Source organism: Lissotriton vulgaris, chromosome 12 (genome assembly GCF_964263255.1).
Source record: "Lissotriton vulgaris chromosome 12, aLisVul1.2, whole genome shotgun sequence".
In the NCBI taxonomy this organism is placed as follows: Eukaryota; Metazoa; Chordata; class Amphibia; order Caudata; family Salamandridae; genus Lissotriton; species Lissotriton vulgaris.
The window spans coordinates 604,725,851-604,745,051 of record NC_141700.1 but is presented as its reverse complement, the minus strand read 5'-3'; the positions used below and the strand labels follow the sequence as shown (position 1 = coordinate 604,745,051).

General features: G+C 46.7%; 1 protein-coding gene across 1 annotated transcript in view; it reads right to left on the bottom strand.

Moving 5' to 3' along the window:
• Positions 1–838: 838 nt before the first annotated feature.
• AP1G1 (adaptor related protein complex 1 subunit gamma 1) overlaps positions 839–19,201 on the bottom strand; it is a 390,402-nt gene continuing 372,039 nt past the window's right edge. The window contains exon 12 of the mRNA XM_086945529.1: positions 839–5,015. Coding sequence (XP_086801655.1) covers positions 4,914–5,015 — 102 coding nt within the window. The 3' untranslated portion in view covers positions 839–4,913. The remainder of the gene's footprint in view (positions 5,016–19,201) is intronic.

Genomic DNA, 19,201 nt, shown 5'->3' with positions numbered 1-19,201 from the left:
CCTGGGAAATATTCTATGGTAAGGAATCTGTGGCTAGAAGTCTCCATCAGATGCTGTTTTTTATTATTATTTTGAAGAGAATTTTCATGAAAATTACCGACAACCAGGAGTGCAACTTCTGGTACTCCGCACACCTACACTGTGAAAATAAATATCCAAGCTGTTCCGCAGGGAAGACTTATCCATTCCCCCATTGGATGATCGCAATATAGCCTGAATTATATAGATGGGTTTAATAGTTATTGCTCTGATGGGCTGAGATTTATAAGAGAAAAATACATTCTGGGATTATTATCAAAGTGACTTTGCAGCACTTCTAAAATGAATTTAAGAAACATCCAATGCTGGTGAAATTTAATAACTGGCAGGGGCATGTCATTACAATCAGTTTATTAAATAATTTCTAAAGAAATTAATTTAGGCAAATATATGTTTTTCAGCTAATAGATCCGGATACTTTAGGAAAACAAATGTACTCTAGATCACCAGCTGCTTCACAATATGCGATGCGGCAAAGGATTGCGCTAGATGCTTACAAATGGCAAGTTCCACATTGGAGAAAATCATTAGAAAAACATTATATCTCAATAATAACGGTTTGAAAATTCATTTACATGGAAGTCACATAAAACTATTAACTGTTCCTATTAATTTTAGGCATGAACAGTCTTTAAAAGCTGCACGTATATTCTACATACATTCTATGGATCAGAACTAGATGTTTGCAAATGGACTCAAAAAAACTGCAGTTGTGGGTTTTAGGCAGTGTGAATTACAGTATAATAGACAACTACATAAATACTATAATTTAAAATAAGATAAAAACACACAGGCATTCTGAGGATTTCTAATGTTTGGTTGTTGTCCTTTTTATTTTACATTAGTCACTGTTCATAATTATTTTAAACTGAAAGACAACAATAGCCAGCAGTCTAAGATTCCCATGGAATTCATCTCGGTCTGTACATCTCCCCCGTGTAGTTCCATAAGATTTAATTTAAATTGTTTTTACATCAGAAAAAATATGTCCACATTAATCAGAAGTTGCTCAGCCTTCCCAATCATAAATGATATCTGAATACTTTTACAGTCAAGGCTACAAGGTAAAGGCGCAGAAGAAAAATGTAACGTACAGAAACAGGAATAAAAAGGACTTTATAAAACAAAGGGAGGTTACGGAGGAATGATATTCAAAAAGATCTCCGTCAACCCCCAACATTGCTGCCCTCAGTGGGAGAAAGGACACAAACAGTGAATGAGCACATGCCGAAAAGAAATATTCGGCCAGAAATGACGTACTTCAAGTCAACCATAAGAAGCAAAGGCAATTCATCTTCCCACGCTACTTCTCACACATTTAAGAAAAGGGGCAGTTGCAGTTTATTCTCACAGTCTGGAAACTGCAGCGACTAGTTAAGTTCCAAAAAGGCCTAGTTTGGGTTTGGATCAAATGAGTGAGGTTAACATGTCTACATTGTATGGATAAGGAAATATGCAGCAACCAGACATATCACAGCATCTCTGTTCTCTTACACCTCCAACAATTATTCAGCACATAGAAGAACTTGCCACACTACCCGGTGTGTTCAAGTGCTAGATAACCAGCAGCACCCAGCCATGTTACTGTGTGCATTCAGACATGACTTACAGCAATCAGCGGTGTCATGGGAGAGCCCACCTCTTAAATTTGTAACATTAGAAATGTTAAACAGCATCTATGCAGTCAGGAAGCAACAGGCAAATACATTTTTTTCTACAGAGCTACACAAAAACATAATCAAGGCAGAACATTGGTAAAACAGTTATCCATGAATCAGGAAATGGATGGTAACCAGGGATGTCCACCTACGTGGGACTTACAGAGCACTAGAAAAGTTCCCATGCTAAAATAACCATGCCCAGGCGGCAGATAAGTTATGTTACATGTCAAGTGCATTAATCTTGAGCAACAGTCTTGTTCCAAAGCCATTCCTAGATCTGTAGATAGATAACTTCCGAATTTTTTATTTAAAATGAGAACTCTGCTTGCAAGGTTGGTCTCTTCAATCACCTAGAAAAATCATTCCTAGAGATGGGCCTCTCTTTGTAATCTTACTATTCCTGCTGCTCAATAACTCTTTTGCACCCCCCCCCCTCTCTCTGCACAATGAATAATCCCACAACACACTCCAGATAAAAATATGAAGGTAAAATGTCAGATAGTCCAATGTGTTTGCTTTCATATTAGTAGATAAAAAAATATTCAAAGCTTTGGAACGAAGCACTCTAATATTATGCAGGTGATGACATAGAATGAATTTTGAACGCCCTTCAAGAAAAACGATCAATGTGATCCAGAGCACAACAAATTTGATAATGCTTAATGCAAGCATAAAACAGTGCTACAGAACAGGAAAGCGTCACCGCTATTTGCAAGTCTTGAGGGAGGATCTGAGCACGTACTATCTCAATGGAGATGAGACTGGATGAACAAGAAAGCTATTGTGCTTCTTGGATAGGGCAAGGTGGGTAAAATAGGATACAACGTTTAAGTTGAAAAGGAGAGGAAAGTGTTATAGTTACCTGAAAGTCTTGAGGGAGGATCGATGCACATTATATCTCAATGGAGATGAGAATGAAAGAACAAGAAAGCTACTGTGCTTCTAGGAGAGGACACAGTGGGTTACATAGGATACAAAGCCTAATTGGAAAAGCACAGTATATGAGAGGTCTAGCAAATTGAAGACCAAAAGAAACACAATCTTAATTCACCACACCTCACAAGGGAGCAATGGTCATTCAAGAACTAAAGGAATATTGGGGAGGCAAGGTATGACTGAGTCATCCATCTTTACCAGAGACAAACAGGCAGTATTTTTTTTTTTTTTTTTTTTTTTAAAGATGAAGGGTCTTTTAAACAAAATCAAGTATAATTGCCAAATTAAATGAGCTCCCCAGCTTGGGGTACAAGAGCCATCTGGTTGCGTAATCTCACATCGTACTTTAAATAGCTCCTCGAGCCTCCTCTAGGTCACTCACATTTCTAGGGCCTGTTAGTGTACGTCCACATTACAATCATTTGTTTCTGGGGCTCATTTATGAACGTTTTCCCATACCAGATGAGCCATCTTGGTCCACTTATTTGTTCAGACTCCTTGAACTGGTGTGGACCTTCTATGCTCTCACCGTTTCTCAACATCAATTCTAGTAACAGATCAAAGATAATGTCCCCAGTCAGCCTCTACAATAAGTTTAACTCTACCAATGCTCCCTAAAGTCTCGTGTATTCACATTCTATGCAATTTAGGTAATATCACAAATGGTAGCATCAAATGGATGTCCCATTTGCTTTGTAACAGCATTCAGTGGAGCTAGGAAAGATTTAACCTTGTGTATTTAATTTCAGTGCCAATCGGGTTATAGTTACAATTTTCGTTTTTTAAAAGAGTTAAGATGAAAAAAATTAAAAGCACCCAAAACCTGTGGCCAGACAGAGATAAGATCGGAGAGACAAGACAGGGACGTACCAAATAACCAACCTGTACCCCTCTCATAATGCACACAACTTGATCACATTTTCTATTGATCCTTCATTCATCCCAGCCAACGTGCAGGTATCAAACTCTCTATGCATTAACAAAGAAACCCATTACTGCACATCAGCAAACTAATGGGCAAGACTATGCTTTATATTGTTTAAGAAGTTCTTAGTACAACTGACTCAAAACACATTCAATTTTAACTATTATATGAAATTTCTTCTTAACCATGTTGCCTGATACCTGCGCGTGTGCACGCACATAGACACACTCAGTACTGATCTTCTCCAAGTCTAGATTCCACCACCACACAAGATCTTGTTCAATATTTGAACACACTCCCACAATAGGCATTTTATGTTACCTGAACACTCCCTTCCCTCCTGTTATATTCCATGATTGAATTCTTTTCCACAGCAAGTCCAGTATGCCTGAATTCTGTCCTCAAACCATGGTGTCCAAGATGCCCACCTGTTGCCTCCCACCCGGGCGTCTATGTGGTTGATCACAGCAAGTGTTATCTGATGCCTGCATGCTATTGCACACTAGTATCTGCTAATGGCTGAACCACTTTCACATCAACTATTCTCCCAGGGACAAATACGGTTAACCACAATGTCGTCCCTGCATACTGACAGCAGACAAGAAAAGAATAACCAAAAAGGAGCATGGTACAAGATCAAAATAAAATCTCACATAAGTTGTAATTTAACTGGATAGATTTCATCTACCCGGAATAAATAGTTGCCAAGAAGTAAGTGGGTGTATACGTGGGGATAGTATGAATGGAGATGTAAAAATATACAGCAATGCACAAACACAGACTTATGGACAACAGGATTCCTTTCAGCACCAGAAAGTGTTACTGAAAGATGCAGCTCAGTGTTTTTGGGTAATTCCAACCTGGACCTCCAAAGTGCAGGTGTGGATTCCCTAGTCAGCCTTGAACCTCCAAAGTGCCAGGTGATGAGATTCCACACATTACCAAGAATTGGAAAAAACACCAAAACAAAATGCCAATGGTGGCAAAAGTAAAAGGGAAGAGCAACCGGTTGATAAGTTGATAACCAACCAAGGCGTGTAGCCAGGGACCACTGTGTTGTCATCTTCTGTGAGGGCAAAAAAGAGGAAGGCTTTGTTCCATTTCTTATGAACGTAGAAGAGAAGCACTGTGGTTTTCACAAGCAGGTAACCCCAGGCAGATAAGTAGAGTCGATTAATCTCAAAAAAATATGCTTCAATAAGTTGGACAGTATTCCTCATCGATGGAACCCACTTCTACTTTTCATGGCCCAAAGTGCATGTAAAGGGGGAATTCCAAAGGCCAGTGCCTCTCTCTGTTCCAGAGTACAGTTCTTTCTGTATGGGTAGGTAAAAGCACATATTGTTTCATCCTCACTGCCATGACTGGGAAGGAAAGTTATTCACCTCTGCTAGGTCCTGCATGGCTGAACCTTTGTGGTTATAAGTAAGCTTCATCCTCATGCGCAGTTGTTGCTGCAAGAACAAAAACACATGTAAAATTGCTTTATTTTGTATAAGGGTTTTAGTTTTCTACAGAAAAACAACTTTCTCATTTTCCAAAATAAGAATAAGATACATCTATAGGAGGACAACGCTGAAACTACCATCTGACCTTCTAGTGTACATACAAAACTCACAGCCCCCACCTGCCAAGTACTACCCACTCAGCAATGACTACAATAAAGGCACATTTGCAATGGTCTACCTTTCAATTGAGGGATGCACATAAAAAACACAGAGTAGCAGAGTACATTAGACTTCGCCAGCACCAGTGATTTTGATGCTATGTATTGTGGTATTGTGATAGTTCAGAGATATGCAATGATGACCACTGGGGTATCCATGAATGTCCGCTTTCTTGATAACCCTTTATGGAATTAATTCCATTTATGAAAATAGATATTGCATGGCTATTAAGAAAATGTGGCACAGATGTAGCTAGCAAATGGAACCCTGGGTACCTAGTGTGTGGGAGCTGAAGAGTCTCCTGGGACCTCCCTCACTGGGACAATGCCACTGCATTACAGCTTGCAAGCCCCTGTGGGGGAGGAAAATGACAGTCGACATGGGACCCTGCCTGGGTGCAATTCCAGGTAGCACTGCCTGAAGGCATAGGTAAGTTACACCTCTAGCAGGCCTTACAGCTCTAAGGCAGGATTCACTATACCACAGGTGAGGGCATATCTGCATGAGCAAATGTAACCGTACAATACTGGGATCCATTCCCTAATATGGTAAGTGTCAGGCAAGAAATAGAGAGTACATGGGCTGGAAACTAGAGTTCCACTGCACCATAATGGCTTTACTGAACATAGGAGAGTTTTGGACAAAACTATCCCTTTCCATAAAACTACACTGATGTCAATGTGGGATTTATTGTACCGTGTACCCAAAGGGAACCTCAAGGTGCCCCCTGAAAACCTACCAACCCTGGTGTAGTCTCTGACCGGCTGTAGGCAGGCAGCCACCACCAGACATGTTTCTGGACCCCTGGGTAGAGAGCCCCTGCTCTCTGGAACCAGAAACAATGCCCATCCTGGGGGGAGGTCTCGCACCACCTCGCCCAGGATGGGCCAGTGCTTGAAGAGGGATGCTTCAAAGGCCTGCCACCTTTGCAATGGGACCCCCAGCCTCTGCTGCTAACAGAAGGATGGCAGCCCCTGGTTTACACCTCTCTTTGGGCAGGAATACCGGTGGGAATAACTCATAAGAATGGGAGGTGTGCCACCTCTGCCAACCCCACCCCTACGACGCCCTACATCTCAACTTACCTCTGCTGCCGGCCTCCCTCCAACAACCTCTGATGCCACACCTACAGCCTGTTTGCCAACACAAGTTTTTCCATTGAAAAGCACTGCACCAGACGACTAAATTGCACCCGTCCGCTCCTGTGCAGCTGGTGGTGTATGCTTGGTGCTGCTTTGTGGTCCTCCCGTGCTTAACCTAACCCCTAAAGCTTGGCCCCTGAAACCGGTTTACCTACCTGCAAGCAGTGTGTCTCCAGGTACCCCCAGTAGCCATTGAAAAGCATTGGGCCGAACTCAGTTTTTGACCTCTGCACCTGGCCGCCCCTGTGCCGCTGGTGGAGTATTTTTGGTACTCACATGACCCTTGCCCCTTGCTGACTTTTGGGTCAGAAGACTGGAATTGTAAGTGTATTACTTACCTGTTTAACCACGGTATTGTTTTCTGAACTGTTCTAAAAAGTTTCTAAGTGTCCTTTTTCAAAGTGAAAAGTATTTTTATGTCAAAACATACTTACATTATTGCGACAATCTGTCTTAAAATACAAAGTATAATTTTCTAAAACTTGTCTGGATCTCCTCCTTGAGTTGTGCGTGCATTATTGATCACTGTTGTGCAATACATGCCTTTCACTGTTCTGTGTTAGGCCTAAGGCTGCTCGTCCACACTACCACTAATAGAACACTGAGTTTTACATTTAACCATGCACACCTTTGGGGAACCCCTGGACTCATTGCATGGTATACCCATCTAGTGGTAATACCACATACAGAGACAGCTTCTTACATAACAGATCTCCAATATAAGTACACTAAAATTGTATGCAACGGAAAATTACTTGTTATCTTAGAGCACGTCGGTAAAATCTCATTAGTGCGAAAGGGCCACCTTAAAACATATTCCCCGCTAAGATAATCATTCTTTGAAAAGTTACAAAATGTTGCAAGCAACATCTCATTTTATTTTTGAAAAGTCTAAAGACACTGCTTTGGATACTTAGGCAATCAGTCACCACAAGAATATATCTGTGGTGGGAACTGTTGTGCACTTGTTGTAGTCCTAGGGACCTCCGAATGTATAACTAACTAACTTAATTTGGGCACCTAACTCTCCAGGGGTAGCAAAGGCTAGAAGTGAATGCATACTCTACGACAGTAGTGTCCAAACATCAGGAAAGCCTGCTGCATGCCAGATTTAGAAGAAAACCACAAATAAATAAGCCACTTACATAAAACAATACTTTTGAAGCTAGATTCTAGACTAGATTTACCTGCAATTGATTATTCCACCATCGCATGGGTGGGTTGACTGAATGCTCTTGGGGAAAAAAAGCGTACATTTTTGGAGTTCACCGAAGACTAAATCCACATGGCCATTGACGAATGACCAGATGCTCAAAAACACCTCAGTGAAGTATGTGATGACAATACTTACATTCTCTTTCATTCATCTATCACATCTTCCCAGAATGGTGCATGGTCCGTTAACTAGTCCTTAAGTATACCTCCTATTTGAACTCCTCCCCCCTCACAGGGGTAAGCAAGGAGTTCACATGTGAATTTTGACGCAGCAGGCATGATGAATTTGAAATGCTGAGTCTACCTTAGGTATGCACTTTGGATTTGTCGAATGGCCACACTATCTTTATGCAGAGGCCAATAGGCAGTTAAATTGTGAGTGCTAGTATCTTAGCAACTGTACACAACGATGTAATAGCTATCAAAACAAGCCTTGAAAATGCAATAGGTCTCGCCCTCGTTTAAGTTAAAGCAATTCGGTTTGTAATTAGGTGGCTTTTTAGCTTTGCTTTTATTAGTGTTTTTCAAACTTTCATGTACATAACATGCATATGTATATGTATGCATCCATATTTGTATTTATATAGATATGCAGATGAATATATACTTTTATATATGTATGTGTGTGTGTATATATATATATATATATATATATATATATATATATATATACACACACACACACATATATAAATGCATATGCATATATGTGCATATGTGTATGCGTAGAGAGTGAGTAGAAGAGAGTAGTAGAGTGAGTCGGAGAGAGTGAGTCGGAGAGAGTGATAAGAGAGTAGTAGAGAGTGAGTAGTAGAGTAAGTAAAGAGCGAGTAGTAGAGAGTGTGTATTATACTAGAGTAGAGTAGTAGTAGAGTGAGTAGTAGGGAGTAATAGAGAGTAGTAGAGAGTGATTAGTAGAGAGTAGAGTGAGTAGTAGAGAGTGAGTAGCAGAGTGAGTAGTAGAGAGTGAGTAGCGGAGAGTGAGTAGTAGAGAGTGAGTAGTAGAGAGTGAGTAGTAGAGAGTGAGTAGTAGAGAGTGAGTAGTAGAGAGTGAGCAGAAGAGAGTAGTAGAGAGTGAGCAGAAGAGAGTAGTAGAGAGAGTAGTAGAGTGAGTAGTAGAGTGAGTAGTAGAGTGAGTAGTAGAGTGAGTAATGAGTAGTAGAGGGTGAGTAGAGAGTAGTATAGAGTGAGTAGAGTAATAGAGAGTGAGTAGTAGAGAGTAGTAGAAAGTAGTAGAGTGAGTAGAGTAGTAGAGATTGAGTAGCAGAGTGAGTAGTAGATAGTAGAGTGAGTAGTAGAGAGTGAGTAGTAGAGAGTGAGTAGTAGAGTGAGTAGCAGAGTGAGTAGTAGAGAGTGAGTACTAGAGTAGTAGAGAGTGAGTACTAGAGTAGTAGAGAGTGAGTAGTAGAGAGTGAGTAGTAGAGTGATTAGTAGAATGAGTAGTAGATAGAGAGTGAGCAGAAGAGAGTAGTAGAGAGTGAGTAGTAGAGTGAGTAGTAGAGTGAGTAGAGTGAGTAATGAGTAGTAGAGGGTGAGTAGAGAGTAGTAGAGAGTGAGTTGAGAGTGAGTAGTAGTGGGTTGTAGAGAGTGAGTAGTAGTGGGTTGTAGAGAGTAGTAGTGGGTTGTAGTGAGTAGTAGTGGGTTGTAGTGAGTAGTAGTGGGTTGTAGTGAGTAGTAGTGGGTTGTAGAGAGTGAGTCATACAGGAAGAGTAGTAGAGAGTGAGTAGTAGCAAGTGAGTAGTAGAGAGTGAGTAGTAGAGAGTAAGTAATAGAGAGTGAGCGAGCAAAGAGTAGAGTAGTAGAGAGTAATAGAAAGTAGTAGAGTAGTAGTAGAGAGTGAGTAGAGTAGTAGAGAGTGAGTAGTAGAGAGTAGTAGAAAGCAGTAGAGTGAGTAGTAGTAGAGTGAGTAGAGTAGTAGAGAGTGAGTAGCAGAGTGAGTAGTAGATAGTAGAGTGAGTAGTAGATAGTAGAGTGAGTAGTAGAGAGTGAGTAGTGAGTAGAGTAGTAGAGTGAGTAGCAGAGTGAGTAGTAGAGTAGTAGAGAGTGAGTAGTAGAGTGAGCAGAGTAGAGTAGTAGAGAGTAATAGAGTAGCAGAGTGAGTAGTAGAAAGTGAGTAGAGTAGTAGAGAGTAATAGAAAGTAGTAGAGTAGTAGTAGAGAGTGAGTAGAGTAGTAGAGAGTGAGTAGTAGATAGTAGAAAGTAGTGGAGTGAGTAGTAGAGAGTAGTAGTAGAGTGAGTAGAGTAGTAGAGAGTGAGTAGCAGAGTGAGTAGTAGATAGTAGAGTGAGTAGTAGAGAGTGAGTAGTGAGTAGAGTAGTAGAGTGAGTAGCAGAGTGAGTAGTAGAGTAGTAGAGAGTGAGTAGTAGAGTGAGCAGAGTAGAGTAGTAGAGAGTAATAGAGTAGCAGAGAGTGAGTAGTAGAAAGTGAGTAGAGTAGTAGAGAGTGAGTAGTAGAGTGAGTAGTAGATAGTAGAGTGAGTAGTAGAGATTGAGTAGAGAGTAGTAGAGTGAGTAGCAGAGTGAGTAGTAGAGAGTGAGTAGTAGAGAGTGAGTAGTAGAGAGGAGTAGAGAGCGAGGAGTAGAGAGCGAGGAGTAGAGAGCGAGGAGTAGAGTGAGGAGTAGAGTGAGGAGTGAAGAGTAGAGTGAAGAGTAGAGTAAGGAGTGAAGAGTAGAGTGAGGAGTGAAGAGTAGAGTGAGGAGTAGAGTGAGTAGTAGAGAGTGAGCAAAGAGTAGAGTAGTAGAGCGTATTAGAGTAGTAGAGAGTGAGTAGTAGAGTGAGTAGTAAAGAGTGAGTAGTAGAGATTAGTAGAGTGAGTAGTAGTGAGTCATAGAGTGAGTAGTAGTCAGAGTGATTAGAGAGTAGTAGAGAGTGAGTAGTAGAGTGAGCAGTAGAGTTAGTAAAGAGTGAGTAGTAGAGAGGAACAAGTTACTTACCTTCGGTAACGATATATCTGTAAGAAACATTAGTTAGTGTTAGATTCCTTACCTTAGAATATCCCCAGGCGTCAGTCTGGATCCGGAAACTTTTGCGTAGCAGTACCCCTGCGCGTCTGTAGGCGTCGTCTGCAGGCGTCCCCTGCGGCTCCGCGTCCGTCGTCGGCGTCGTGCGCCGTGATGACGTCGCTGGAGTATATAGACGCCGCCTCCGCGCGCTGACGTCAGTTCTTTGTACACAGCTTTTCCGCGCCAGGAGACGCAGAGCCATGAGAGAACCAACACTGGTGCCATGTAAAAACTAGGGCCCTGAAAGGGATGTCCCTAACCCCAGGTATCAGTTCGCAGAACGGGGAGGATGGGTGGGTTCGGTAAGGAATCTAACACTAACTAATGTTTCTTACAGATATATCGTTACCGAAGGTAAGTAACTTGTTCATCTGAAAGAAACACGTTAGTGTTAGATTCCTTACCTTAGAATAGATACCCCAGCAATACCAACCCCGGTGGTGGGTCTGCGAACCAATACATTCCTACACCAGAAAGTCCTGGAGGACCGAACGGCCAAAGAAGCCATCCCTCCGGACTTGACTGTCCAGGCAGTAGTGCCTCGCGAAAGTGTGCAGCGAGGCCCACGTAGCCGCCTGGCAAATGTCCTGCAAAGGGACTCCCCGGCCCAAGGCAGTAGTAGCCGTCGTGGCCCGAGTGGAATGGGCCCTCAGCCCAACAGGAGGCTCCTTCCGAGCCAAAGAGTAGCACGCTTTGATGCAGAGAACGACCCATCGAGAGATGGTCCGTTTATGGACCGCCCGTCCCTTCTTCGCACCCACGTAGCCAACAAACAGTTGGTCATCCACCCGGAACTGGCGTGCGCGATCCATATAAAATGAAAGCGCACGTTTTGGGTCCAGACGATGGAGCCGCTCTTCATCCTTTGAAGGATGCGGAGGCGGGAAGAAGGAAGGGAGGGTGATGGACTGCCCGATGTGAAAGGCCGAAACAACCTTGGGCAGGAAAGAGGGTCTAGTCCTCAGAACCACCTTGTCAGGATGAATGGACAAGAAAGGAGGTTTCACAGAAAGAGCCTGGAGCTCACTCACCCTCCTGGCAGAGGTGATGGCAACCAGGAAAGCCGTCTTTAAAGTCAGGAGACGGAGAGGGCAAGAATGAAGGGGCTCAAAGGGAGCACACATCAGAAAGGTCAGAACCAGGTTCAAATCCCACTGAGGCATCACAAACGGAACAGGTGGAAACATGTGAGTGATGCCCTTCAAGAATCGAGTTACAATCGGGGATTTGAACAAAGAAGGCTGATCAGGAAGCCTTAAAAAGGCTGAAAGGGCAGAAAGGTAGCCCTTGATAGTGCCCAGAGCAGAGCCCTGCTGGGCAAGAGAGAGAAGAAACAGAAGAACCTCGGAAAGAGGGGCAGAGAGTGGATCCACAGCCTTTGCTGTGCACCATGCCACAAATCTGTTCCACCGACAGGCGTATACCGACTTAGTGGAGGGACGCCTGGCTGCCAGAATTACATCACAGACTTCAGGAGGCAAGTCAAATGGCCTCAACTGCCGCCGCTCAATCTCCAAGCATGGAGGTGGAGACTGGACAGGTTCGGGTGGAGGACCGTCCCCTGCTGCTGCGACAGAAGGTCCTCCTGAAGAGGCAGGCGGATCGGGGGACCGACCGACATGCTGAGTAGCTCGGGATACCAGTACCTTCGAGCCCAGTCCGGAGCCACAAGGATAACTTGGGCCCGGTCGCGCCTGATCTTCTTCAGCACTCTGGGCAGAAGTGGTATAGGCGGAAAGGCGTATAACAGACCGCAACTCCACTCGCGCCGAAAGGCGTCGCCGTGCGAGTGCCGTCTTGGAAACTCCAACGCGCAGAACTGATGACATTGCGCGTTCTCTTCTGTGGCGAATAGATCTAACCAAGGCTCTCCCCATCGCAGAAAGATGCCTTGCGCCACGTCCGAGTTCAGACGCCATTCGTGATCCATCGAGCACCGACGGCTGAGTTCGTCTGCCCTGGCGTTCAGGGAACCTGCCAGGTGTTGAACCGTCAGAGTCACACCCTGACGTTCCAGCCATTGCCAGAGGCGCAGAGCCTCCTGGCAAAGGGTCCACGACCCCACTCCGCCCTGTTTGTTGCAGTACCACATGGCGGTGGTGTTGTCGGTGAACACCTGCACCACACTCCCGTTGACAAAGGGGAGGAATGCCTTCAGTGCCAGACGAATCGCCCGCAGCTCCAACAGGTTGATATGGAGCCGGGACTCCGCCGGAGACCAGATGCCTCTGATCTCTGCCTCTCCCAAGTGGCCACCCCAGCCCTGGAGGGACGCGTCCGTCACGACAACGTGCTCCGGTTGGGGAAGGGAGAGGGATCTGCCTCTGACCCAATCGCGGTCCGTAAGCCACCAATGCAGTTGTCTCGCAGCGCCCTCCGAGATCAAGACGTGGTCGGACAAGTTGCCCTGATGCTGGGCCCACTGAAACTTCAGGTCCCACTGCAGAGCCCGCATCCGCCTCCGGGCGTGATGCACCAGAAGGATGCAGGAAGCCATCAGTCCCAGCAGCCGCAGCGTCAACCTGACCGAAACCCGGGATAGGGGCTGAAAGATGGGAATCAAAGCCTGAATATCCCGGACCCGCCGTTCTGGAGGATAAACCCGAAACTGCGCCGAGTCCAGAACCGCTCCGATGAAAAGGAGCTTTTGAGAGGGACACAGGTGTGATTTCGGCACATTGATGGAGAACCCCAGGTCGTGCAAGAGGTCTGCCGTCATCTGAAGGTGGTGGACGACTGTCTGGGGCGAGCCCGCCTTCAACAACCAGTCGTCTAGGTAGGGGAAGACTGAAACCCCCAACCTGCGCAGATGGGCTGCGACCACCGCCATCACCTTTGTGAACACCCGTGGGGCGCTGGTAAGGCCGAAGGGAAGCACGATAAACTGAAAGTGCTCCTGGCCTACCGTGAACCGCAGGTAACGCCGGTGGGCCGGCAGGACGGGGATGTGAAAATAGGCATCCTGCAAGTCCAACGCTACCATCCAGTCTTGTGGGTCTAGAGCAGCCAAGACCTGAGCTAACGTCAACATCTTGAACTTCTCCTTCCGGAGGAAGCCGTTGACGTTCCTTAGATCCAAGATAGGACGTAGGCCCCCCTTGTCCTTCTTGGGTACCAGAAAGTAGTGGGAATAGCAACCACGCCCTACTTCTGGCCCAGGAACGCGCTCGATGGCCCCCTTGGCCAAGAGGGCCGTAACTTCCTCCTGCAGAAGTGTCAAGTGGTCCCCCGACACACGGTGGTTCTGCGGTGGCATGGCTGGAGGAGTGGTCTCGAAGGGGAGGGAGTAGCCCCTTCGGACGATTTGCAGCACCCACCTGTCCGAAGTGATCGTGCGCCAGTGAGCGTGGTGATGGCGAACCCTGCCACCCACTGGCGTCACATGGGGCCGGAAGCACAGACTAGGAGGATTTTGAGGCAGATGCTGCGGGGGGAGGTGTGGTCTGACCCCGCCGTTGTCCCCGACCGCCACCACGGCGGTTTCCACGGCCGCCACCGCGTTGAAAGGATTGTTGCGGCGCGTGGCTGGCAGCACGTGTGGGGGCGCCCCTTCCTTGGCCACGAAAGGGACGAAACGAACCCGGTTGCTGACGCTGGGTCGAGAGACCCAAGGACTTGGCCGTGACCCTGGAGTCCTTGAAGCGTTCCAGTGCGTGGTCCGCCTTGTCACCGAACAGGTGACAGCCATCGAACGGCATGTCCATCAATGTATTCTGGACATCTGCCGAAAAGTTGGCGGATCTCAGCCAGGCGTGGCGACGCATCGCCACCGTCGTTGACATAGCTCTGCCCAGTGAGTCGGTCGTATCAAGACCACACCGTATCGAATATTTAGCTGCATCTCGGCCCTCAGCCACAGCCTGACCGAGTTTTGCCCGCACCTCCATGGGGCATTCTGGCAGCAGTTCTGCGACCGTATCCCACACAGAGTGGGTGTAGCGGCCCAAGAGGCAAGCGGTGTTGCAAGACCGCAGGCCCAAACTAATGGACGAGAAGACCTTCTTGCCACTGGGAGGTCGAGGCCTGGATCACCAGACTCTCAGGAGTGGGGTGGGTAGACAGGAACTTGGGGTCGTCCGGACAAGGACGGTGGCGCCTGGCCACGTTCCGATCAACAGGCGCACCTGAAGCGGGCCTGGACCACGTGCCCAACAGAACGTCAGACAAGGCTTCATTAAACGGCAGCAGTGGCTCCAGTGGGCATGACTGCGGTTTGAAGACCTCAGTGAGGATGTTAGGCCTCACGGCCGCGACGGGGAGCTCAAGGTGTAAGGCCTTGGCAGCCCTCATCAGCACCACTGAATATGCAGCTCCCTCCACCGATGCCACGGTTGGAGGAGAGATCAAACCAGGGTTAGGAGAGTCGTCCAGACCACTGGCATCCCCCAAGTCACCTGTCCAGTCCGGGTCATACTGGCACTCGCGTGACAGAGGGTCCTCGGACCCCTCCCAACCTTCACCGAACTCTTCATCCTCTCCGTATTCGGACCGGCTCCTCGGGGTTCATGGGCCCCATCGGCGCCGGGACTGGCGTCGGGGAAGGTAGGGGAACGGCGCCGCCCGGAGCCGGCGTCGGAGCCCCGCTGCCGGCCGGAGCCGGCACCGGAGAACCGGCGCCGCGCGGGGGCGGCGTCGGGGGTAACCCCGATGGTAACGGCGCCGGAGAGGCCGGAAGACCAGCCGGCGCTGATCCCGAAGGCCCTTGCGGCGCCGGGGTCGGAGCCGTCGGCGGCGCCGGAGCACCCGACGGCACCGAGGCAGGGACACCCGAACCGCCAGGGCCCCCAGACGGTAGCACTGGGCCCGAAGGCGCCGTAGGCCCCGTCGGAGAAGCGAGCGCCCTCATGGCCATGAGGAACGCCTCGATCTCCTCAGGCGTCGCGCCGTGCCCAGGGACCGGAGGGTATGAGGCAGGCCGCGCCGGCGACTCTCGCGGAGCCGCGGGGTTGGGGTCACCCGAGCCCCCGGCCGCATCGCGCGAGCGTCGGGGGGGACGATGACGACGCCCCGACTTCTTGTGCTTCTTACCTGATGAGCCTGACGAGTGGTGTCGACTTCCGGAACGCTCGGCGCGGCTCCGCGACCGCTCCCTCGAACGCTCTCTCGACCTCCGGCCGGACCGGGACCGCTCCCGGTCCCGACGTGGGGCCGACACTCGGAGCTCCAGTAGCTTGCGGGACCGCTCCTAGCCTTGTTGGTGAGGGCCCGGCAGTCGACGCAGGAGTCCACGTCGTGGTCGGGGCCCAGACACCGGAGACAGAGGCGGTGATGGTCTGTGACCGACATCGTGCGCTCACAGTCATCACAGTGCTTGAACCCAGGCATCCTAACAGGCACAAAGAGAGAAATAACTATCGAAAAACTTGGTCAAAAGACCGGAGTACTGCTCTTCAGATCTGCGTCCACTGGCGCGGAAAAAAGAAGAACTGACGTCAGCGCGCGGAGGCGGCGTCTATATACTCCAGCGACGTCATCACGGCGCACGACGCCGACGACGGACGCGGAGCCGCAGGGGACGCCTGCAGACGACGCCTACCGACGCGCAGGGGTACTGCTACGCAAAAGTTTCCGGATCCAGACTGACGCCTGGGGATATTCTAAGGTAAGGAATCTAACACTAACGTGTTTCTTTCAGATTGTGTAGTATAGTAGAGAGTAGTAGGGAGTAATAGAGTAGTAGAAAGTGAGTAGAGTAGAGTGAGTCGTAGAGAGTGAGTAGAGAGTAGTAGAGAGTGAGCAGTAGACTGAGTAGTAAATAGAGAGTGAGCAGTAGAGAGAGTAATAGAGATTGAGTAGTAGACAGTAGTAGACAGTAGTAGATAATGAGTAGAGTGAGTAATGAGTAGAGAGTAGTAGAGAGTGAATAGAGATTAGTATAGAGGGAGTAATAGAGTAAGTAGTAGAGTAGTAGTAGAGAGAGGGTAGTAGAGAGTAGTAGAGTGAGTAGTAGTGAGAAGTAGAGAGTGAGTCATACAGGAAGAGTAGTAGAGTGAGTAGTAGAGTGAGTAGTAGAGAGTGAGTAGTAGAGAGTGAGTAGTAAAGAGTATAAGTACAGAGTGAGTAGTAGTAGAGTGAGTAGAGTGAGTAATGAGTAGTAGAGGGTGAGTAGAGTAGTAGAGTAGTAGAGTGAATAGAGAGTAGTAGAGTGAGTAGTAGAGTGAGAAGTAGAGCGAGTAGTAGTGGGTCGTGGAGAGTGAGTCATACAGGAAGAGTAGTAGTGAGTAGTAGCGAGTGAGTAGTAGAGAGTGAGTAAAGAGCAGAGTAGTAGAGAGTGAGAAAAGAGTAGAGTAGTACAGAGTAATAGAGAGTGAGTAGTAAACAGTAGTAGTAGAGTGAGAAGAGTAGTAGAGAGTGAGTAGTAGAGTGAGTAGTAGTAGAGTGAGTAGCAGAATGAGTAGTTTATAGTAGAATGAGTAGTAGAGAGTGAGTAGGAGTGAGTGAGTAGGAGTGAGTAGTAGAGTGAGTAGTAGAGTGAGTAGAGTAGTAGAGAGTGGGTAGCAGAGTGAGTAGTAGAGTGAATAGTGAGTAGTAGAGAGTGAGTAGTAGAGTGTGAGTAGTAGAGAGTGAGTAGTAGGGAGTGAGTAGTAGGGAGTGAGTAGTAGAGAGTGAGTAGTAGAGTGAGTAAAGAGTGAGTAAAGAGTGAGTAAAGAGTGAGTAAAGAGTGAGTAAAGAGTGAGTAGTAGAGTGAGTAGTAGAGAGTGTGTAGTATAGTAGAGAGTAGTAGAGTGAGCAGTAGGGAGTAATAGAGTAGTAGAGAGTGAGTAGTAGATAGAGAGTGCGCAGTAGAGAGAGTAGTAGAGTGAGTAGTAGACAGCAGTGGAGAGTGAGTAGAGAGTAATGAGTAGTAGAGGGTGAGTAGATAGTGAGTAGAGTAGTAGAGAGTGAGTAGAGTAGTAGTGAGTGATAGAGTAAGTAGTAGAGTAGTAGTAGAGAGTGAGTAGAATGAGAGTAGTATAGTATGTCTCTTACTAGTGGTCAATTTAAGAACTTACTGAGTATGATAGACACTAAGATAAAGGACATTGTTAATCCGCTGTTAGGCAGAATTGATAAACTCACTAAGGAAGTGAATCGCCTTGGGGGTTTGCTGAATCAAACCTTATCTGAAGTAGGCAAACTACCAGATGCTGTTTCTAGTAGGGTTGAGTCCAGTAAGGCCTCTTCTTCTTTGGTGGGTGGTGGGGCTTTCTCACTACCAGTTCCTCCGGTGGCTCCCTTGATATCCATTTTAGATAGTGCAGAGAATAAAGATGTTCCCTCAGATGCATCCTCCGCCCCAGAATCTGTAAATGGCTCGGTAGAGTTGATAGTTGAGGCCTCTCCATTGGTCTTGGTTTTAGCCAATGTTCCTCTTTTGCAGTCTGGTCAGGAAGAATCTACCTCATCCCTATTGTCTAAAGCACTTTATTGGTTAACAAATAACATGGTAATAACTCCTAGGGGTAGGCACCAATTGGCTGACGAAATAGTAAAGGCTAGAAGGGTGAGGTGGATAGGTAATAGTACAAAGAAGTTTATGGGTGACTGCGTCATCCTACATTTTTCTGACCCAGAGGTTTTGGCCAATATTCTACCCAACCTTCTACCTCCGCAGCGGAGATCGACTGAAATCATTCCACTCACTTTAGACTTTTTCTATCAGTGTAGTGGGAGGGTCTCTAATAAAACAATGCTAAAAACTAAGTGGAACGTTGTCCCAACAAAAGGGCGGAGGGAAGTGAAGCAACCAGAGAGGGGTCTAAATCTAGAGAATAGATTTTCAGCCCTTTCCAATCTTGATGCCTGTGATTGACTCTCTATAAATCTAAGTCAAGTACCACTAGCAAATGGGGATCAAAATTCGGATAGCTTATCTACCCAGAATGTTAATTGCCTTACCAATGATTTGTCGAATAACTTGGTTGTCCAACCAGAGGGTGAGGCTTGTGTACTAAATTCTTTTCCTGGATTAGGCCAGGGTCGTTTGTCTGGAGTTGCTAACCTACTCTGCTGGAATATAGCTGGGCTGACATCCAAGCTCGATTGTGGGGACTGGCTTGGCTTTGTTACCCAATTTGATATTTGTATATTCCAGGAAACTTGGGCCTGCGACCCTGTCTTTGTATTAAGCTATTTGAATTTTTATGTGTCAGCTGTCAAGGGTCCGAAAGGCAGACCTATGGGGGGGCTTACTATCTGGATTCGACAAGCAATAAATTTCTCAGTTAAAAATATAGCTACTGGACACAATGATATCCAGCTTATTAGGATTTCTAATGACAGAACAGGGTCACTTGATATTTACAATATTTATATTAGGAGTTCCAAAGGTCGATCTGAAACATTACTAACCTTGGCCGACCTCATCGAGGAGCACTCCGTTAAAAATAACATCGTTATAGCAGGAGATCTTAATAGGACGTTTGAGCCATTGGTTGTGGGAGATGCTTTCACTGGTGCTGATGAGGATTCCTTCTGGGGCATCCCTGAACTACAACTGAAACCAGTCTCCCGTTGGACAGAGGACATTATAGCTATTAATGCACTGTGTCTTGAAAAAGGCTTGAGAGCTATGAACGGGAGAACAGCTGGGGATAGAATTGGCTCACCAACATTCGACAATGGGAGGCACAAAA